The following is a 22,156-nucleotide window of genomic DNA, read 5'->3' on the forward strand; positions in this document are numbered from 1 at the left end:
GAATGTTTTGTCCACTTTGCTTGGCTTTGATTTTATTTATATGTTTACTATGCGAGTTATACATTATATCGAGTGACCACTTACACTTTCATCATCCAAGAAGAATCACTGATATCACGTAATGGTTATTGAATTGACAGATAAGTAGTTCGGAAATCATATATAACAAGTTATGCTACTCTGATTTGAATATGAAAGGAAGGGTGTATCCAACATGGATATTGGACCATGATACTTTAAAGCAAAATGAAGGGTATGAGAGATGGGATCAGAAGAACAAGAAACCAAGAATATGCTGTTAGCTTATAGATCATTCTTTGGAGTTACCGATGTTCTAATGCTATCAACAGAGTAATATTCATTTCAGTCATAATATCAAAAGGTCAATTGTGAGAATTTATCTTCTTCGAGAAAGACCGTGGTCAACATTGCCTTCATTTTCTCCAAAAATCTGCACATACTACATTTTTCCCGGCACACAAGAAACCGATCGAAACACAAACAAAATTGTAACAGTTAACATCAAGACTGGAGTGGTACAATATGCGTGCTAAAGGTAGCATAGAGAGGGTGCTGATCGAATCGGCGGCTTCTGTTTCTATTAAAAAATATTTATCAGTCAGTTAACATTAATCTAGTTGATGATTGCCCACCATCAAATGCTAATCAAAGAAATCATTTTGTGTTTCTTGCAACACCTCAAAGTCCACAACCCCGTAAAAAGAAGGAAATCCCACATGGTAATGTGAGCTTGTGACCCAAGTGGGGGCATTACGGATGTTGGACGGTTGGCTTGACACACGTGATCGGATCCATTGCCAGCTGGATTCTGGCCTGCCCATTCCAAGCTTGGAGTTGGACAATGGGAATTAAGCGCAAGCTAGTTTCTTGGGTTCCTAAAGTGGAAGGTAAAGCGTGAGGCTTGATTCACAGAGCAATGGAAAACTTCTCGCAGTAAGTAGTGGAAGGATTACAGGTCGGTGCTTGCTTGGATCAATATGCTTCGTTAGTTGACTGTTACAATTTTGTCTGTGTTTCGATCGGTTTCTTGTGTGAATTGTAAACTCTTCTGCGATACAGATCCTGTTTTCTTTCTCTTATTGCATTTCGGACAACTGAAATTTTGCAACACACAAATATAATTAAATATTTATTAACACTAAACCAAAAATAATTACATAAATGCAAGAGGAATACATTAAAATACAACATATGAAATTATTAAAAAAAATCTATTACATATTTCATTTTATATTCCTCGTTTTGTCGATGGAGGTGTCGTCAGTGTTGGCCAATGAAGTGCAAATCTCAGGCCCTCCAGCTAATTCCAGCTAGAATTAGCCTCGGGGTTAGTCTCTCTGTTATACTGAAACTATAGATATAATATATCTATTTAAATTCTCTTCTAATCTTATAATATCATTAATTGGTCCAAATTAACAATATTTTTGAACGATGCCACTAATATAAGATGATAGAACGATATAAAATGCTAGATTCACTGAACATTTAGGACTTGAATAATGACATCGAAAATAGAACAAATTAAAAAAGTTACCTTCATCATAAGTCTATAATACTCAAAATCAGATTATATCACATAATGGATAATTATATACAATATATTAAAAATTTTTATTTATAAATTTTAAATAAAGATGAATAAAATAATTTTGTTATAATAAAAATAATGGTTAGCAATGGTATTATCTTGAAGTTACTAAAGACATAAGACATTATAAAAATAAAGTGAACAATTTATGATAAATTAAATTAATTTTAATTTGATGGCAAAAATAGGCTAATTTTAGAATAGTAGAGGGATTAAAACCAAAATTAGGCCAGAAATAAAACCACTTGATAAATCACGCCAGGGTTTTCCGTCGTCTTTCTTTCCATTTACTGCCCTTTGCATTGCCCGCTAATAAAGCCCGAAAGATCAGCTTCCTAACAGAGCGTTTGGCAGCGAGAGAAACAAAAATCCGAAAGAAATTCCCATTTCTTCGCCTTTTTCATTTTCTCTCGCTTCCATTTCTTCGGCAATGGCTGCCATCTCCGATTCATCCAAACAATCCCTTCTCCCCACCTTCCTTTACTCTTCTTCCCCCAGCTCATTCTCTCTCGATCGATTCCTCAACTCCAACAGCCCCGTTTTCTCTGCTTCGTCCTCCACTAAGCTCGATGCTCCCGCTGTTTCATCCTCGCCGTCGATCAAGACGAGAAGCTTCATGATCGCCTCGCCTAATGAGCCTGGGAAGAAGATCGAGATGTACTCGCCTCAGTTCTATGCTGCTTGTACCGCCGGCGGTATCCTTAGCTGTGGTCTCACTCACATGGCGGTTACTCCGCTTGACCTCGTCAAGTGTAATATGCAGGTTTACATATCTATCTCTCTTCTTTTTTGCCTTCTTTCTAAGTTACTTTCTTCTAGCTTTGTAAGATGAGATCTGAGCTAAGCTTTATACTCACTACTGAAATTTGATTGACAAATTGTTGCATATGAGATCCGTGCCTAGAATATATTGCTTCTGTTCCAGAACTAAATCACTGCCTCTCGATTTTATTGAAGATTTGACACCTTTTATTTCAAATTTTGCTTTTTATAATTTCATTTATACTATTTAGGAGTAGCGTTTTGGTTGCAACCGAGATTTGAAACTTTTTATCCAAATTTATATATCTTTATTTCGTATTAGATACGTTAATTGATTCTAATTTTTGTGCATCATGTTAATTAGTAGTATCTAATAGCGCTTGTAATTGTAAATCTTTTATTGTTTGTAGACGGATTTCCCAAATTTTACGGGGTAATCTTGCCGTATGAATACTTGTTTCCATTTGTAGCAGTTAATCTAGCTTATGTTTCATTGTAATGGTTAGTATTTAAAGCACCTAATGACTCTACATACATCATGGACAATAATTTTAGGTCAAATTCTTTAGAAGGTCTAAGTACTATGTATGTTTGACGAATTTAGTCTCTCCTCTATAATTTAATCATTTTTAGTTTCTTTAATATTTGAAATGTGTATTTTTAGCCCTGATACCCACTTTTTTTGGCTTATTTAAAAAATATATATATGATGACAATGACATATTTAGCTTGTCAATTTTTAGTACAGCTGAACATGTTTTTTGCACATTTAAAAAATATAAAAAAGTTTAATACAAAAAAATGTTATGTATCTCATATCACCACATGTTTTAAGAAAATTTGTATCAAGTTATTTGAATCAGTGGAAAGAAGTTGGCATCAAGATTGAAAATGCACATTTCGAACAGTTGATGCTACTTCGTTGGATTGTTTTAATGTAACCTGGATTTAATGAGGTGAATGATCTAAGTTGACACATGGACTAGTCACTGTTGTTTTCCTAGATTGACCCTGCAAAGTACAAAAGCATCTCATCTGGTTTTGGAGTTCTGCTAAAGGAGCAAGGACTGAGAGGCTTCTTCCGTGGTTGGGTTCCTACTCTTCTTGGTTACAGCGCACAGGGTGCATGCAAGTTCGGATTCTATTAGTTTTTCAAGAAGTACTATTCTGACCTTGCCGGACCTGAATATTTTGCGAAATACAAGACTCTGATCTATCTTGCCGGCTCTGCATCTGCTGAGGTGATTGCTGATGTTGCGCTTTGCCCCTTCGAGGCAGTCAAGGTCAGGGTTCAAACCCAACCTGGTTTTGCTAGGGGTTTATCTGATGGTCTTCCCAAGTTTGTCAGATCCGAAGGTGCTCTGGGGTATGTTCCTCTGGGTGTTGTTAAATTATCCGTTTAAGTAGTACAAGGAAATATCTTTTGGAATGAGCTCTCTAACTATTTTCCGTTGCAGATTGTACAAGGGCATTGTTCCTCTTTGGGGTCGTCAGATTCCATGTAAGTTTTCCATGTACTTTTTGCTAGTTACTAGATTTATAATCATTTTTCTTAGGAGCTTCTACCTTTTGATGATGCCTTTTCCTCTTACCTTCTTTAACCATCTATTCCCCCCCCCCCAAAGTTCTACGCATTTTCTAATTACGGCAAAATATAAGATCATTGAGATGCTCTTCCTATCTTTCAGATACCATGATGAAATTTGCTTCTTTCGAAACTATTGTTGAGATGATCTACAAGTATGGTATTCCCACTCCGAAGGACCAGTGCAGCAAATCTCTGCAGCTCGGTGTTAGTTTTGCTGGTGGTTATGTAGCTGGTGTCCTCTGTGCTATTGTTTCTCATCCTGCTGACAACCTTGTCTCTTTCCTTAACAACGCCAAAGGGGCAACTGTTGGGGATGTAAGTTCTGAACCTTGGACCAGCCGTTTGATAATTAGTTCTCACTTTATGAATTAATTTTTACTTCACTTTGACCCATTCTTCTGCCTCTTGGCTATGCAGGCAGTGAAGAAGCTTGGATTGTGGGGTCTGTTTACCCGTGGACTTCCCCTCCGTATTGTCATGATTGGAACACTAACTGGAGCTCAATGGGGTATCTATGATGCCTTCAAAGTGTTTGTGGGACTGTAAGTTCTTCCCGTTATAGTTACAGAGCACCATACTCTGTTAATACAGATTTCATGTGATTACAGTTTATGATAATGGGATTTATGCAATCTTTCAGGCCAACCACCGGTGGTGTTGCTCCTGCTCCAGTTGCTCCTGCTGCTGCAGAGCTTGCCAAGGCGTAGCATCCGGACAAATAAACACAGGGTTGTGGAAAATAGCTGGTTGTCAAGCTGAGTGGAAAGTATTATTTTTATTATTATTATTTTGCAGTGAGAACATTTTATCAACTTATTTGTTTCGGGGAAAAAAACTGTTGGTTTTGTCAAGAGGATGGTTTTGATCTCATCCTCCAAACTACGGAGACGGTTTTGTTCTTGGTGTAGTTAGATCATAAATGAGGTTTCTTCTGAAAATCAATTCCCCCCTCCCTGTAACAGTGAAAAATATTGAGCAGGTGCAGGTGGGGGTTATACTGCTGACTTGGAAAAGCTTTTTAAATGTATGATGGCATGGAACTTTTATCCACATTTGGACTACAAAACTTTTAGATTTCTTCTATATACGGGATAACATAAAATTTGTCTCAAGTTGTTTGTAATGGTAATTTTATTTTGATATAATAAACAGCATGAGATCGACAAATGAACTGACCTGTCATATAAGCAAATGTGTGTTCTACTTGATTTCGATGAAAGCAAGAACTAAAAATATCAGATTAAAGAATAAAGAGAATCTATAATTTTATGTATTAATAATATACTTTTTAGAAAATATATAATATGATATTATTTAACAGATTTTTTTAACGTTCATTACTGTTGAGACACTTGAAATGATAATGTTTATAATGACACGAAAACTTACCGCTCTCGGCAGTGGAAGAGGATTACAGGCTGGTGCCTACTTGGAATCCCATATCTGTTTTAACTGCTGATGTAACTTTCTTTCTTGGCCTTCCAAAGTTGTTTTCTTTTATTAGTCTCAGTCTAGGACTTTGCATTACAATTGTTGTCACCAGTACCACTTGTTTTGCTATCACGTAAAGAATTGCAGGCGCTGAGGGTTCCTCTTCAGCTTTAATTCATGGAATCAGCAGAATTCAATAATTTCATCTGTAAAAGACATCAACTGCTGCAGATATGTTAATTGCAGTCTGCTAAAACATAAAATGATCGTGCATGAATTGTTCGAGGTGAACCCTGGTCAAACTTCAAAATACTATTCTTCCCGATTTGCAAATATACGAGTTCCTCAATTGAAAATACCATTTTTCAAAGGACAACAAAAAGCTACCCTTCACGTAAAGTTGTTTAGAGAAAGGAATTTATAAAGAATGAGAAACTTAAGCATGATGAATTTCCAAGCGAAAGACACAAATAATCGATACACCAAGCGAATTGAGAGATGTATTTATAATGCAAACTTCCATTTACAAAGTTCGAGTAAATAGACTATTATCAATAGGATAGGGATGGAATCCCTACACGCATAGAACTCTTTATAAAACAGTAACAACTACCACAAAGGACGGGTAAAACTCTTTATTAGCTGCATTTCTCCCTTCATACAGTAGAAACGAAACATAGCAAAACCAGAAATGTAAATGATATAATTCGATCTTTCATGAATTATCATGTGCAGCACTCCTCCAACACACAGCAGCAACAGAGAGCCGCCAAACTGCATAACGGCATCAGTAAATAATCACATATAATAGCAAGCAAAGCTTCAAAAACATGTATATTATCCAATTAATGGTTTATCAATGATAAATGCCAAAAAGTGGGCAACAGACACCAGTTCTTCGTTCAGCTGTTATAATCTAAGCCTAACACAACTTTATATCATAGCTTAAAGGATTAAACGAACAACAAGTACCTAACGAGCTAATGGCCTAAGGTTGTCAAAAGGAAACTATATCGTGTTATCCATCAGTATAAATGAAATTCCACATGAAAATGTTCTAATTCCATGCGACACTCTAGAAACTCACATGCATGATTTGTTTTCCTTTAAAAAATACATAAACAATTCAACAATCGATTATTGGAAAATGCCACATTAGCTTGTGGTATGTAAAGTTTCATAAGCATGAAACGAGGAATGCCCTTGAACTTCAAAGTACACAATTTGACAGGTAAGAATAAGTTGTAGCAGGAATTATCTATCAAATGTCCCTAACAGTCTTCGAGCATAGGCTCTAACGAAATTCAAGAACTTGACATGAAAAGCCAATAGTGGTATTAGATTAATAGAAAACTTGTATGCAACAATGATATCAAACAGAGTGTGATTCTCCATAACACTGATATCAATGCATATCTTCCATGATTGTCATTTTGAAGTTTCATCGTCAATTCAAGGTATTTGATCTACATTTCTATAAAGAAAATCTAGTCTCTACAATATAAAACTGATCCATATTGAACAGGTAACCACATATAGGAAAACAGAATCCTTTCTCAATAACCCAATAATAAAACTAAAAGCTTAAAAATTCCAATTTAAAATTAACAAATTAAGAACCAAGCCAATGGAACAATTTCAGGAAGAAGAAATAAGAAAGACATACCAGCCTTGTAAGAAAGCGAAACAGCCAGCATCAGATTGGTCCTCCTGGTACTGATACTGCTCATACTGGGGTTGACATTGTTGATATTGAGGATGACCACCTGGAGGTGGCGGATACCCTTCGGCAAAATACCCTTGGTAGCCCTCGTAAGGCGGTTGGTGTGGCGGCTGTGGAGGAGGATAAGCGTGATATCCAGGCGGTGGGGGCGGCGGGTAGACTTCGAAAGATGGCGGATAACCTTCGAAAGAAGGAGGAAGGGCTGATGGGTGGCCGTCCGGTGGTGGGGGTGGTGGCGAAAAAGGATTGTAACCTGCTGTAGAAAACAAATAAAGGAATCAAATGATAAAATCAGGGAATTAAGAAAAGGAAGATTATTAAAGGGAATTCATACCGGGAGGAGGATAAGAATCTTGAGGAACTCTCTGGTAACTCATTTTGTTATTTTGATTATGTTTTTTTTTTATCCTTTCGTTTTCTTCGTACCTTTTTCCCTCCGTCTGTCTTCTACTAGTTTCTCGAAATACAAGATACAACAGAATGGAACAAATTCTCTACGACGGTTTTTGGGTAAACTATTTTTTGTTATTCAACTTTTCTCTTATTTTTGTTTTTATCACCTAACTTCAAAATAATTTAATTTCATCACTAAAGATTTTAATTTCGCTCTTTTTATTCGCTCTGCCGTTAAGTGGAAATTTTAACATTAATTTTTCCATGGCCATAACCCTTTACCACCGACGTCAGTCATCATTTACAACGTAACCATTACCAAAATATTTTCCGTTCTCTCTTTTTTTCCTCTTAAAATTCTCTTAAAGTCGATAAAAATCAAATTAAAGCTTTGATTTATTTCAATCTAATGTATAACGTAATACTTAATGAACAAGTGATCAAAACGAACAGAAATTGGAAGTTTAGGGATGAAAAATAGAGTGCAAGTGTTGAATGTAAGCCAACATCTCCGTGTGCATTCTATTTGTGTATATTTAATAAGTTCTTGAAACTTGTAATTTACAATCCTAAATATGTAAAGCATTCTAATTCTGGTTTAAGCCTGGAAGTAGACACCTCTAGCCAGAGAGCAACATGTTTGAGGTCCAAGCCAACTGTTGTCAACACCTTCTCCTCTAATTCCACACCTGAAGCATCAATTCATCATCTGCAACTCCGATGCAGCAACATTCATCATCTGAAGCTACAACACCACAAATACAAGATAGTTGCTCCACCTCTTATACATCTCACGCTTCAACACAGCAGGGGGAATTTCTATGCAACAACACTCTTCAAATTCACCTTATTGGATGACGTGGCTTTTAATGGTTGGTGGGTAGTTTAGACTACAGATCACGTGGTCAAAAATGTACATGAAATAATTTATCTACGGCAAGGGATAAATTATGTATCGGAGTTAAACATAGAAAGATAAAATTAAAAAAGGTAAAATACACAAATGATCTCCGACTATAGGATATTATTTTAATAAATGCCTCAACTATTTAAAGTTATAAAATAATCCCCTAACTATAAGACACTACTTTATTAAGTCTTCCGACTATTAAAAGTTATAAAATGATCATTCAACTATTCATATATTCCATTCATACATTAACATAGTAACGTCCATTAAAATGGCTTTCACGATTCATGAATAGATTTTAAACATATTTAAGCAGGAGGAAATCTAATACAAATTAAGATTTTATTTCAATAAGAGTCTCTTACTGCTACATCCTAAAATTGATTAACTAGCCCTTATATATTTAAATGGTGATGACCAATGTATAGAAAATTAATAGAATGAATCTGTACCCCACACCAATCTGCAAGTAATTTGTTCAATTTTCCTCATTAGACATTAACACCTCAAAGTTAATTTATCCTCCCCCACTCCAAACCTACCATCCTAATAGGTACACACACCCTTACCAGTTTTGTCCAATAAAACACCTCACTGCTGGAAAATGACGTGATCACTTAAATTCCATCACCTATTCTAACATACACCTCTTGGCAGAGATTCATGGCATCCGACTATCCACATATGTTCAGTCCAACACCAACTCTTAGACACAGCTAATGTAAAATTCATGCCTCCTAATTCTTAAAACTCCTCTCCTTTTTAAGACACATCTGACCATACACGGGGTTCTTCAAGCTGAGCCAGGGCCAGTCGTTCCAAACCGACGTCTCATGCCACAATTGGTTCAATACTCATTAACACCTTTATTTACCAAGGTCCGTGTTTCATCAATGGTCCTATTTGGCTTTGCTAAGAGTGGACCAGAAACACAGATCTCAGCTCTACAATCACTCTTTCTCTCTTTTTCACTTCATCACATCAAAAGCATTACAATACACATACACAAACACACTGAAAAGGTTGAACGTAAAAAGTTCTAAATTTTAAAACTGACACCCAATATATTAGTTGAAGTCTAGGCCTAAGAAGTGTGAATTAGTTGATTCGTCTTACACTAAACTCATTTAACATCCATCTAACTATAAAATTCCGCCAACAAATATGTTCTAAAACAAATAAAAGACTCCTTTTGAACTGCAAACAGAAAGAAAAATTTGCGTATTCAGCTCAGCTACAAATACTTAGCGCTTCTTCTTGCTTGCTTTTACACCACTGGATTTTGATGGGGTAACCATCAGGTAGATGAATAGAGCCACAATTGATATCACAGAGATTTGAGATCCATATTTAGCCAGCAACCTCTGCACAAGATGACACATTAATTTTTTTTATGCACTCCGTAAATAACACTGAAAAGGTTAAGAACTAGAAGTGTGGTTCATCAAGGATCCATCAATATTTATTTGTTATCGAAGAAGCAACACTCAACCACTACATATTAATCCCGACAACAAAGATATTCAAAAGAGAGGGGGATGTATGCATTCTTTTGATACAGATTAAGAAGCATGATTATTTTAACAGATGTAGCAATAAGCATTCATACCTTAGCCTTCAATATTTAGTCCCGGCCAACACAAGTTCCACAAAAGAAAAAAAACAGACTTCAGTAACATGGAAACAAGGATAAAGAAATTCAATAACCTTGAATTATTTGCTTATTGTAATTCCAAAAAGAACTCACCCAGTCAAACTTCTTCTCAGGAGGTATTTCGGCAAGGATATCTAACGGCAAGATTGAAGTTGAATATGCCTCCTAAAATACCGAGCAAATTAGAGCATCAAAGCTTGTTCACAATTTCCTTTTTCTTTCCTTTGCCTTAAATTTTAAAAATGGAAAATAGACTCTGTTATGGATCTCAAACCTGTGGAGCAGCCTTTGTGGGAATGCGGAAAGTGATAACAGCTGGTGCACCATAGAACATCCCTTGTCTTTTGGCTTCTAATTCAAATGAATGTGACAGAATACCACCACTGCAGATTGTAGAGGTTTGGAATTTAATTAAGATGTGATCCAGAACAAACAAATTAAATGGAACAACAGAAAGGAAATACTCACGCATCAAGTTTCTCCCATGACTGTGAAATATTGCCACTGACGACATCAAATTCATCCTGGGGCCAGCTATGATCCACGAGACTCACATCATATGCCGTGCTGAAAAAAAAATTCAGAAATATTTTCCTCAAGTAAGATTATATATACTCTCAACATAAAATGAATGAGAAACTTCAAAAAAAAAAAATTCCTTCACACGGGGGTATATTAAAAGGCGAAAACAGGCAACTAATGCCCTATACAATATAGTTCGAGTATTATATTAGATCGTGTACTAACATCAACCTCCAATTATAGTTTGATGGTCAACGGGTTAGATTAGACTTATACATGAAGTAACAGACAGGAAATTGAAAATCTATGAAACAGGCAAGATTTTACAACAGAAAAACATACAAGAAAATAAGATAAAATGCCAAAGTAATAGTTCCAAATTTATCAGATTTCAGTCCTTTCAGATCCAAGTGTTAAAATGAGAAAAAAGAAAAGAAGAGAAAGTAAATTTAAACCGATTTTCTCTCTTTATGTTCTCTAAACTGACTTATCAGCAAAAACAAAGTAAATTTTGATCTTTTCTCAGACATGCAAAGAAGATGCTTACATGCAAAGCCTAAAACGAAATCGTAAGCTACATGAGATATTAAGGATAGGTCAAATTCATACTTGAATTATCAATTCAGAGTTTCAACTTTTCCATCTCGATGGAGTGGTTAGTTCTAGATCTGAACTAAAAGAATTAAAAATAGAAGAAAAGGGGAAAGAGAAACGCACGAGAAGCCTTGGTTGTAAATGTCGATGGAGACGGAGACGCGTTCTGCGCCGGATTTGAGTCTGGTGAGAGATGCCTTCTTGTGAGCGATGATGAAGGGGGAGTCGCCAACGGCGGTGGTCGCTGATATCAAGAAAAGAGCAAAGAATGCCTTGACCAGTAGATTTGCCATAAGCGTCGCCATGAATCTGCAAGAGCTGAAAATGTTTTTTTTTCTTTGACCTTGTTGACTTAAATAAGAAATGGAAGTGGTTAAATAAAGAGTTGAAATAAACGAACGGCAGCAACGTTGGGTTTTTCTCGCTATTTTTGTTTGAAACGTCATCGTTTCAAGAGGAGAATACGCCCTATGAATAATATAGTAAATTTCTTATTTGGCCCTCAAATCTATTTTCATATTTCTATTTTGGTCATTCAGTAATATACTTTTTAAAAATCATATTGAAGGTAACGTTTTGTTTTTAATTTGATAATTACCGTTAAAATATTAACTGTGATGCTGACATAATTTTTTTTATTTTTCATGTTATTATGTCTCTCCTAATCAGTAATATACATGTCATTTTCTTTAAATAATTTAAAAAATGACACATGAGTTGCTGATTAAAATAGAGAAAATAATATGAAAATAAAAAATACTATGTTAGCATTGTTGTTAATTTTTGAACGACGAGTACTAAAATAAAAACACAACATTTAATATGATTTTGAAAAAGGTAACTGAACGACCATAGCATAAATACAAAAATATATGAGATCAAATAGATAGTTTACGCTATTATTAATGTATGAATTTATATAGGTACAAAGATTTAATTAAAAATCTTTAAATTTTTTACATAAAATGAAATATTTTAATTGAAAATTTTAAGATATAATACCATACAATTTATCGTTAGTATGTAAATTTATACACCAATAATATATTAATCATATGGAAAAACATTAAATTCTCTCTCTAAAGATATATGATTATATGAATTTCCGCATCAATCCCATATCTTTATTTTTTTTAATTTATATTTTCATCAGATAAATTATATTGAAATTTTTTAAAATAAACTAAATAAAATTAGAGTCATAAACTCAAACTACAAACCATAGATACTTTTGAGGGAAGATCTCGTTTCCCAACTATTATTACTTGATGACGCGTACCATTATGGCTTGACAACACAATACTTAGTTGAGCAACTCTTTCACCCCCGTCTTTACTATTTCCCACTCATTTTCCATCTACTTGATGTATTATGTATAAAGCCTTATTTCCTACTAAATTCTCTGCAAATTTGAAATTAATTATATGGTGATTTTGACTTGTATCAAAAGGCGGCAGCATGCAAACACACAATCTAGTAAACGCTACCACATTAGGCGACACATTTCCTGAAAGCTGATGGAATTCCCGAAAGATTAATCCATTTCATTTTCCTTAACAATTCATTTCATGGGGCACATGATGCTAATGACAGCGCACATCCAATCTCAGATCAAACAACAAAAGCAATTTTCTTATGTGAACAATGGACAATATATGCGATACAAAACAACGATCACTCCAATCGTGGCAACTTCTTTATCATTAATTCTCGACAAATAAACATGCTAGCCTACCAGCCTAACCAAGATTCAGGATCGCTAACTTAACTAACACATCACTAAACCTCGTATTTACGCACCTCACCTCACCTACAACTATCCGGATAAAGGTTCAATCAGATGCAAATGAATCAGCTATCTCAGCTTCTACCTGCATAAACTCGAATGTTATTTCACATGAATGTCAAACATGAAAAATGGTAATCAAATATCAACTTGTATAAAAAAAAGGACCAAAAGTAATGGAAAGATTATGAAGCTCCAATTACCTCTAATTTGGTCAGAATGAGATGCCACTTCGGGAACACCGGGTTTTGGTTTAATGGGCATCGACGAAGGCAATGCAACTTCTCCATCCTTGTCTGTAACTTGTGGAGCCTCCAAAATCCTGGAAAAATTATTCGCCATTGCGCTTTGATTGCGAGAAGACGAGATGCTCCACTTACTGCCGGTGAAGGAATATTACTTGAGATTAGTGAAGCAGAGTGACCACTCAAAGCAAGAGGTTTTGCTGACTTGGCAGCTAAATTATCAGGAGGCCTTGGAAGCTCGTGAAGCTCATTTAATCTGGGTGAAGAAACAAGGGGAGGTGATGCACTTGGGGATACTTTGGGAGGTGACAACGATCGCGGAATTGTTAAATGAGAAAATAATGCAGAAGCTAAACTGGGAAGTTCAGCAGATGGAATAGAACTGCTTGGCTGGAAAACAGGCTTTGTTAACAATTGTTTACTAGTTAATGGACCAGAAACAGATTTTCTTTTTATATTTTTGGCTTCAGAGGAGATATCCAGCAGGGTCGATTCTTTTCCTTCAGTCAAAGGAGGGGGTAGTTGCGTAGTGGTATTATTAGAACTGCTGTTCTCTTTGAGAATTGACTCGGAATTCAAGATGGTAAACTTTGATGATTGACCATCACCAGAATCTTTCTCGTGATTCTTTTGCTCTAGTGGGGAGGAATGCCATAAATTGTGTGGATGTCCAGCTACATTTGTTGATCTTGAGTGGGAAAAGGAGCTACTTGTTCTTGAAGATGCCGCAAAAGTTGAATCATTTGGGGTTGGAAGCACATAAGCATGAGACCTCCTTGTCGATGACTGCAGCTTCTGTTTTACTCTTTCAGCAGGATCAAGCTTCCTTTCTGGAAATATGGAGGCTGAATGGCTACCCACTTTATGCAAGAGCTGAATATCCCCATGGCTTTTCTCAGGGTTTACCTACAGGCAGACAGCAGACATTAATAAAATATATATTTTTAAGAACCTCATACTACAAGCAAAACTAACACGTTAAAAATTCATGATTCTAAAAGCCTATGGGTTGTTTTTTTCTTCAATGGGGACAAAATGAAAATTGAATGAATGGAGATTTACCTCTGCATTTTCCATCTTTGAAGTTTGGAGAAATGAAGTACTTCATCTACCTGGAGAATAAACCACCATGTTTTAGGAATAAAAGGAAGGTGTCAACCCATAATGGATTATGAGAAAAGATCATTGCATAATATCACAAACAATAATGGCATCATCCCCCTCCTCTAGAACTAGAATGACTTGAACCACTAAACTGGCCAAAATAAACTATGATTTGCATGGAATTCTGGCTGAAGAAACCAATCCTACTAATAGTTCAAGATGGGAGTGTGTGTATGTTTGTTTGTGGGGGGGGGGAATAGGGGATAAGAAGGCCACAGCGAAATATGACAAGTTCTGGACCTCATTTTTCCTAGCCTTTATGTTTAAGGGTGCAACTCTTGCTTAAAACCATAGGCATTATCACCCTCCTAAAATAGGGGATAAGAAGGACAAAGTAAAATATGACTAGTTTTGATCCTCATTTGTCCAAGCCTTTATGTTTAAGGGTGCAACTCTTGCTTTCCACCATAACAACTTCAAAAATGATTTAATAAATTTACAATAGCATAAGAATCAGACCTCCATTGAATTCCTTGATGTGGAAGTAACACCGACCCGTTCTCATTTGCTCTATAGTCAAAACTTAATTCCACCTCTTTGTTCGGATCATAGGCAATCTCGCCATCTTCCCCACCATCATCTTCAATACCGCAGAACTGGTAATCAATGTGTTGCTGTTCTGTAACTTGCCTAACATGAGGTTCAACTGCCTCAAGTGATTTAAGCCCTTTCTTAAAGAAATTCAACTGCACTCGCAAGAGAAGCAGAAATGAAAAGAGGGGAGGACGTTATCAGCATTGAATTATGATCAGGCAGAAACCACAGACGTGTGAAACTTCTGGAAATAAATTCAGAAACCTGAACTGCATGGTGACGAGCAGCTTGTGTTACAAGACTTCTGGATTGACCTTGCTTCAAAGATTTCAACCGGAAAACACAAAGAGTAGCCACTTCATCATATTCATCACGACCTGTTTGCAACTGCTGCAAAGTGAAAGTTTCACCTTTTCCACTTTTAGACCTTCCTTTTTCCCTTTGTTGTGCCACCAAGTATTCATAGACATTTCTGAAGATCATGAACCAGATTCAGAAAAAGACTTGCGTAACCTAATCAAAATAAGCATGCAGTGAAAAAATGATGCACCTTTTTTCATCACACTGCCGCTTCATATCCTGCACCAGCAAACAAGATAAAGGCCACTAGGCATGATAGTTTTAACCTAATATTAACGAAGGTAAAAGAACTACATTGGCAAGTAAGAAATGAGGTTGAAAATTTTCTTAACTAAACAATAGAGAGATTCAAGCAAACAAACCTCAACAGTCCTAAGTTCATTGAGAAGTGACTCGGATGGATTTGTAATTGTCAGCAATATATGTGAGCGCTGAAGCACAAAGAGCATCAAGAAGGCTAAACAAAAGGATTACTGGAATACACAACATATAACAAATTTCTAGGAAAAGTTTTTTCTGTTCAATTTTTGAATAAGATTAATACTCACATAGTTATCCACGAGTTTCGGAGTTCAAACTGCAAGTTCCCCAACATTAACAGAATCCTCCCTGCAAAAAAGTGCAATGTAATTACTTACAACAGAACCATTATACCACAATAACATAGGCCAGGGACACCATCCTATGAAACTCCCTATTCCACCGAAAAGAAGGTAACAGTTGATACTGAAGTATGCAAATGCATAGTTACTTGATGACATTGTTTCCCTGATGAAGGACAATATATATAGAAATCAAACATTAAGGGAATATAGGATTGATGAATTTAATGAAAGGCATAAACTATGAATTTAATGAAAGCGACAGCAAAGTTGCGGTAGACTGGATTAAGGAAGTGGATCTAGTTCCTGATGTTTATGCTTTTTTGATTAAAGATATTGTTCATAGGCTTAATGTTTTAGAAGGTGTTGTTAGATGGGTTAATAGGACAGCCAATTTAGAGGCTAATGCCTTAGCTAAAGAAGGAATTGGCTGATTCTATATTTATATTTTGGATGTTTTATGGTTGTTTCGAGTTTATTTGGTTGGTGGGTGTATGATGGTTGTATCTTATGTAATTTTATGGTTCAATAAAATCCTAAGGCACTCTTTTCCTCCTTCCGCTGATTAAGGAGTTTATATAAGCTCCATTAATCAAGAAGGAGGTTTTTAACGAGGCCTGAAATTCTTATAAAAAAAATAAACTATGAAGCCTAAGACATGGAATAAGGCACATCATGCCATATCCATGAAAAAGTTGCTATGTTCAAGCAGAAATTCTGATCCATTTCATTCTTTTATCTTTTGGAGGGGGATATCCAGGAATGCAGATGCACACGTGCAAATTGAGAGGGGATATTCATCAATACAAATATATAATAGAAGTGTTTAAGGTAAGACTCAAACAAGTCAATGACATAACTCAAGTTGTTTAGATGTTGCTTGAACCAATTGGAAGTTCTACTGCTAAGTGGGATCTGCAGCCTTATTCAGCGACATTGCAACATTTTTTTTTTGATAGAAGTTAGGCCTCATTAAAACCCCCTTCATATCCTTCATGTTATATCAGTAACATGAAGGACATCGGAAGGAGGAGAAGAGCACCTCTGAATTTTATTATCCTGAAACATAACGTACAACCAATTCCTAGTCATAGACAGCTTGACATAAAACTTAAAAACATAAAACGACTGGACAAACACAAGAACACAGAAACCTCAACATAATACCACTTGATCAACCAAGACCAGCCTTTGCTAACTCATCCGCTTCCCAATTGGCGGCTCTTAATATATGTCTTGAAATGATGCCCTGTCCTTCCACTTTAGAAGCTAAACCTCTAACCAAGTTCTGAAATAGTGGGGTACAGAGGTCAGGATGTTTAATCCACTTCAGAGCTGTGGTGGAGTCCGCTTCCAAAATAATCCTCCGACTTGGAGAGAAACCTACTTCTTCGATGAGAGTCAAACCTCTTTTGATCGCCATTAATTCTGCAAGAATTGGAGGACCACCTCCAATATTTTCTGAGAATGAACCCAGTAACAAACCCCTGTCATCTCTAATCAAACCACCTATTCCACCTTTGTCCCAACCCTTAGCCATTGCTCCATCAACATTGAGTTTAAGGAAGCCTTGTGGAGGAGGTACCCACTTAGAAGGAGTAGAACACCCTTTTTTCTGATTACCATTCGAATATGCCAGTTTTAGATCCCCAACTAGGGAATCAAAAGGAATATAAACATCCTTAAAATTCACCCGAACCAAATAGTAGTTCTGTATCTAGCAAGAAAGAATAGCATAGCAGAATCCACCTTCTTTTTTTCAAAAACAATCTTATTTATGCATTTCCAAACTGACCACAGCACCGCCCTTAGAATGAATTTCCAAATATTAGATATCGGAACTAAATCATCCCACAAAATCAAAAAAATCCGTCATATTCTTAGGAACCACAAATAAAACGTTCCAATCCCTCAAAAATCTAGACCACAAAAACCAAACCACCTCACAATGCAGAAACAAATGTGAAATTGACTCCTCACACTTCCCACAAATCGAACATAAAGGATGATCAATCCCAACAACACCTCTCTTCAACAGCTCCTCTTTAACTGCCACTCTTTGATGTGCAACTTGCCAAACAAAAGTTTCTACACGAGGAGGTGCAACCCCTGTCCAAACGTGCCTGTCCCAAAAACCCTCTTCTCCATTAATGTCCTCCTTATCAAAAAATTTTGTGATGCAGGATTTAGCTGAAAAACAACCCTCTCCATTACCTAGCCATATCCAACAATCTTCCCCGAGTAATGAAGGAGATGAGGTGTTTAACAAGGAAATAAGTTGCAACCATTGCTCAACCTCCCAATCCACCAAATTCCTTCTCAATTTTATATCCCAAACCCAACCGGATATACTGTGCAACCTGAATTCTACCACCTTTCCCATTTTATTTTTTGATAAAGCAAAAAGTCTCGGAAACATCTCCTTCAGAGAAACCATACCCAGCCATATATCATTCCAAAACTCCACTGATTCCCCATTACCAGCTCTTAAACACATGTTGTTCCTTAAGATATCCCCAAAATCGTCAGAAGAAAAGAAATTATTAACCACACCTTTCCATATCCAAGAAGCTTTAGCTGAGCAATTGTTCCCAATCATCATAGAATTCGGGTTCAAATTATTCACATTGCACATCACTATCTTCCACCATGATCTCTTCTCCGAAGCAAATTTCCAAACCCATTTCCCCAATAAAGCCCTATTCAAAATCAGCAAATTCAGAATCCCTAAACCTCCCAATTTCTTTGGCTTACACACCAACTTCCAATTCAACCAATGAATGTTATTTTTTCCTGCCGAGCTTCCCCATAAAAAAGCTGCTATGATCGAGTTTAGCTTGTTGAAAACACTTATTGGTATCCGAAAAATAGATAAGAAGTAAATGGGGAGAGAGCACAAAACCGATTTCACCAAAACAACCCTTCCCGCCAACGATAGGGATTTAGCCTTCCAACCAGATAATGCACTGTAAAATTTCTGCGCAACAGGTTCCCATAAAGCAAAAGAGTTCCTCTTGGCCCCCAACAGTAACCCGAGATACTCCGAAGGAAAAACACCCTTAGAACATCCAATTTCCTTTGCCCAAGCATCTAGAACCTCGTCCTCCACGTTCACTCCAAAAATTCTGCTCTTAGTTAAGTTAAGCTTTAACCCCACCAACAATTCAAAAATCAACAAAACCCTTCTAACATTCAACAAATCACGAATTGATGCCTTGCTGAAAATTATTAGATCATCCGCGAATTGTAAATGTGATAACTTGAAAGAGCTATCAAGAGAACCTAGCTCGAAACCCGAAAACAGCCCCTTTTCCACTGCTTTTGCCAACAATAAATGTAACAACTCCCCTCCCAAATTAAACAACATCGGAGATAACGAACAGCCCTGCCTTAGTCCTCTGGAAGGTTTAATTCTCTCCGTTGGATTCATGTTTACTAGGACTGAAATGGAAGCTGTTGACACACATTTATAAATCCAAGAGCACCATCTAACACCAAACCCCATTTTGCTCATTAATCTCATCAAAATCTCCCAATCCACCGAATCATAAGCTCTCTTAAAATCCTCTTGAAGGTTTAATTCTCTCCGTTGGATTTCCGTTTACTAGGACATTGCAACATTTTAAAAGAAATGGTCAATTGCATAATTTGGTTTAGCTTTTCAAGTCTTTAAATTTCAGGCTAAATTGTACACAACATATATTGGTGATCTAAAAGCGCAAGCAACTTAAGGAAGCAAAGGACTACTTACGGCTTTCTTCATCATCAGGTAACAGTCTCTTTCCTTGCAGAAAGGAGCCCATTTCTTGTAGTGACTCCGAGAATTCTGAATAAAAATCTCATCAAAGGTAGTTTCATTCAACACTATGATTCATAAAGCTTAAGTTTCTCTGATTTTAGTGTAATCTAACAACTTGAGTAAGGTGGCCTTAGAATGTGCTGCATGGTAAAAATAAAAAAAATCTTTTGTGTTGTTTATGTGCCAACAGATTAATATGGATTCCACATCTGCAGACAAGTCATGACTACAAAACATCTGATATTACTTTTTTTTAAAACATAAAAACCTAATCAATGTTATTTCTAAAGCCAACTTTTTCTTCAAAACCTACCAATTGCTTTTGGCTTGGAAAAGCGCCATATAACATGTAATTCGTATAGCCAACTATTTAGAAATGCAAATGGTGACAACACAGAGATACCGTCAATCAATATGACAATATAACAATATCATGTTTACCATATGCACTGTTAGCGGTTGCTGCAGCTGCCAAAAGTAAGCTATCATAGTAATTTCTCATATCTTGCATATCCTGCAAAATGCAGCCAAATGAAAAATGAAAAATCTAATCATAATCTTTCAAATTGATATCATAGATAATCTACAAGAAGCATTAGTCATTGAGAGGAGCTTGTTGCAAGTTGTCACATAGCAATACAAAAGCATAAAGCTATAACTAAATATTAAATCTAATAACAAATTTACTACCAATAACAAGGAACAATAATTAACTATTGAATTAACTGAATAAACTAAAAACCGAGAATAATTACCACAGATATTCAGAGCGGCAGTGGTCAGTAAATTAACTATTCAATTAATGGCAATTAATAACTTACTTGGGCAACAATCAATTTAGGGCTCCAAACAAGGATGGACATCGAAGTATAGTTATCTGAACTGGTGTATAGCATATTTCACAGCTAAAGCTTAAGAGTTCCTTTCATGTTGGTACCTAGTACTCCACTATTTTTCTACTTATCGAAATTATGATATTAAAACCATCTACTAAGAGCTCATACACTATTACTAAACAAAGAAGCCTACAACTTCCGCAAAGATTATAATCTAATCTTGATTTAGGTTCTCTCCAATCCTTAAGCATTTCACATTTTCTTAAAGTTTAACTACAGCCTTTAGACTAATCTGGTTTCAAAATATCGACCAAAAAAAAAAGATTTATAACTTGAAAGTCTTTGAAACCTACTGGATTAAAATTGCTACCATTCTCCCAGAACAATAATTCTCCATATATTTTCTAATTTCTATGAAAATACGCATTAGAAACTCGCTTCACTTAGCTGAACTCGATCCATTCAATTACAGTTGGAATAACCTAAAATCGTTTCAGCACTTTCAGAAATAGAAACGAGAGAAGCCGATTTATTTCCCAATTAACAAAGTAACCTTAATCAGAATTTAGATCAAACCAAAGCTCAAACATTTACTTTAAAAAGAGAGAATATAAACAAGATAAAAGTACCTTAGCTGCTTGAGCGAGTTCATCCAAATGAGCAAAAGATAAAAAATCTAATTTGTCCTTGCCATCGTTCTTGTGAAGCGCAAATCTTCGGAGTTTACCCCACGAAGACTTCATTTTAGAGAGAGAGAGAAACCTAAAGCAATGAACGAAAAAAGAGAGAGAAACTCTGTGAACTCCTTTTAATTCCTCGGAGAATCAAACTTTCCAGAGAATATCAAAATGAAAATCCAAGCAAATTATGCAAATTTAAATTCTGGAAAATCCGGGTCATGGCAAAACCCGATTCACGCTCGAATTTTACATCGATTCCCTTGGAGCGAAGAGATTTTTAAAACAGGTGGATGAATTCTTAAAATTATTACTATCAAAATATGAAAAATTGTTTTTGATGGTGTAGTTTTTTTTTCTCACAATCTATGTTTTAAAACTATTATTTTGTTCTATTTAATATTTAAAATTGTATATATAAAGATTTAATATTTAATGTTTAAATTTATAAATTTATGGTTTGGAATAAAGAAGTTATAATTTAATATTTGAAGTTTTTTTATATAAATTTAATATCTGGAGTTTAAAATCTTTAATTACTATATGAGATATATTATTGTAATAATATGTAATGATTATAAAAATATATAGTTATGAATAATGCACGAATACATTGCAATGCTTTGAACATAAAATTTCTAAAAATAATAACATTTCTTTTTATTATTAAAATTATTTATAATTCATATATGAGATAATATTAAAATCTTAAATACAAATTATTATATTAACCTTTATCATACATTAAATAATAATCCAAAACTATCACATATATATATATATCAGTCCGGTCTACCCATCCTTAAGACATCTCTCATGTCAAAGTAAGAAAGAGTAGAGTTAAATTAAAATAATGTCATTATTTAGAACGATATTTATTGATCTTATTTTATAGGTATAATGATCCAATCACTTCTAATATTTGTATAAATGATCATTTTTTTTTAAATTGTTTTATTCTAAA

At 35.5% G+C, this 22,156-nt stretch overlaps 2 protein-coding genes and 2 pseudogenes across 5 annotated transcripts; 1 reads left to right on the forward strand and 3 right to left on the reverse strand.

Annotated features, from left to right (window-relative positions):
* The first annotated feature begins 1,869 nt into the window (after nt 1-1,869).
* Nucleotides 1,870-4,969, forward strand: LOC120125420 (annotated as a pseudogene).
* A 900-nt stretch (nt 4,970-5,869) lies between these two features.
* Nucleotides 5,870-7,593, reverse strand: LOC120125423 (cysteine-rich and transmembrane domain-containing protein WIH1-like). Of its 3 annotated transcripts, XM_039143848.1 has the most exons (4): nt 7,451-7,593; nt 7,060-7,372; nt 6,105-6,167; nt 5,870-6,064 (listed from the first exon to the last, which is right to left on the reverse strand). In XM_039143848.1, the coding sequence occupies exons 1-3, from the start codon at nt 7,491-7,493 to the stop codon at nt 6,119-6,121; spliced, it is 405 nt and encodes a 134-aa protein (XP_038999779.1). In that variant the 5' UTR covers nt 7,494-7,593; the 3' UTR covers nt 5,870-6,064; nt 6,105-6,118. The 3 variants fall into 3 exon arrangements, with proteins under 3 accessions (XP_038999779.1, XP_038999778.1, XP_038999780.1); XM_039143847.1 differs by having other exon boundaries at nt 5,870-6,167; nt 7,451-7,591; XM_039143849.1 differs by having other exon boundaries at nt 5,870-6,167; nt 7,060-7,369; nt 7,451-7,590.
* A 1,849-nt stretch (nt 7,594-9,442) lies between these two features.
* Nucleotides 9,443-11,565, reverse strand: LOC120125422 (translocon-associated protein subunit beta-like). Of its 2 annotated transcripts, XM_039143845.1 has the most exons (6): nt 11,313-11,559; nt 10,542-10,640; nt 10,348-10,456; nt 10,167-10,238; nt 10,029-10,034; nt 9,546-9,783 (listed from the first exon to the last, which is right to left on the reverse strand). In XM_039143845.1, exons 1-6 carry the CDS (start codon nt 11,492-11,494, stop codon nt 9,664-9,666), a joined length of 588 nt encoding a protein of 195 aa, XP_038999776.1. In that variant the 5' UTR covers nt 11,495-11,559; the 3' UTR covers nt 9,546-9,663. The 2 variants fall into 2 exon arrangements, with proteins under 2 accessions (XP_038999777.1, XP_038999776.1); XM_039143846.1 differs by lacking the exon at nt 10,029-10,034 and having other exon boundaries at nt 9,443-9,783; nt 11,313-11,565.
* Nucleotides 11,566-12,769: 1,204 nt separating this feature from the next.
* On the reverse strand, nt 12,770-21,491 carry LOC120125419 (annotated as a pseudogene).
* Between the last annotated feature and the right edge of the window lie 665 nt (nt 21,492-22,156).

Source organism: Hibiscus syriacus, unplaced genomic scaffold (genome assembly GCF_006381635.1).
Source record: "Hibiscus syriacus cultivar Baekdansim isolate YM2019G1 unplaced genomic scaffold, ASM638163v2 tig00110430_pilon, whole genome shotgun sequence".
Taxonomy (NCBI): domain Eukaryota; kingdom Viridiplantae; phylum Streptophyta; class Magnoliopsida; order Malvales; family Malvaceae; genus Hibiscus; species Hibiscus syriacus.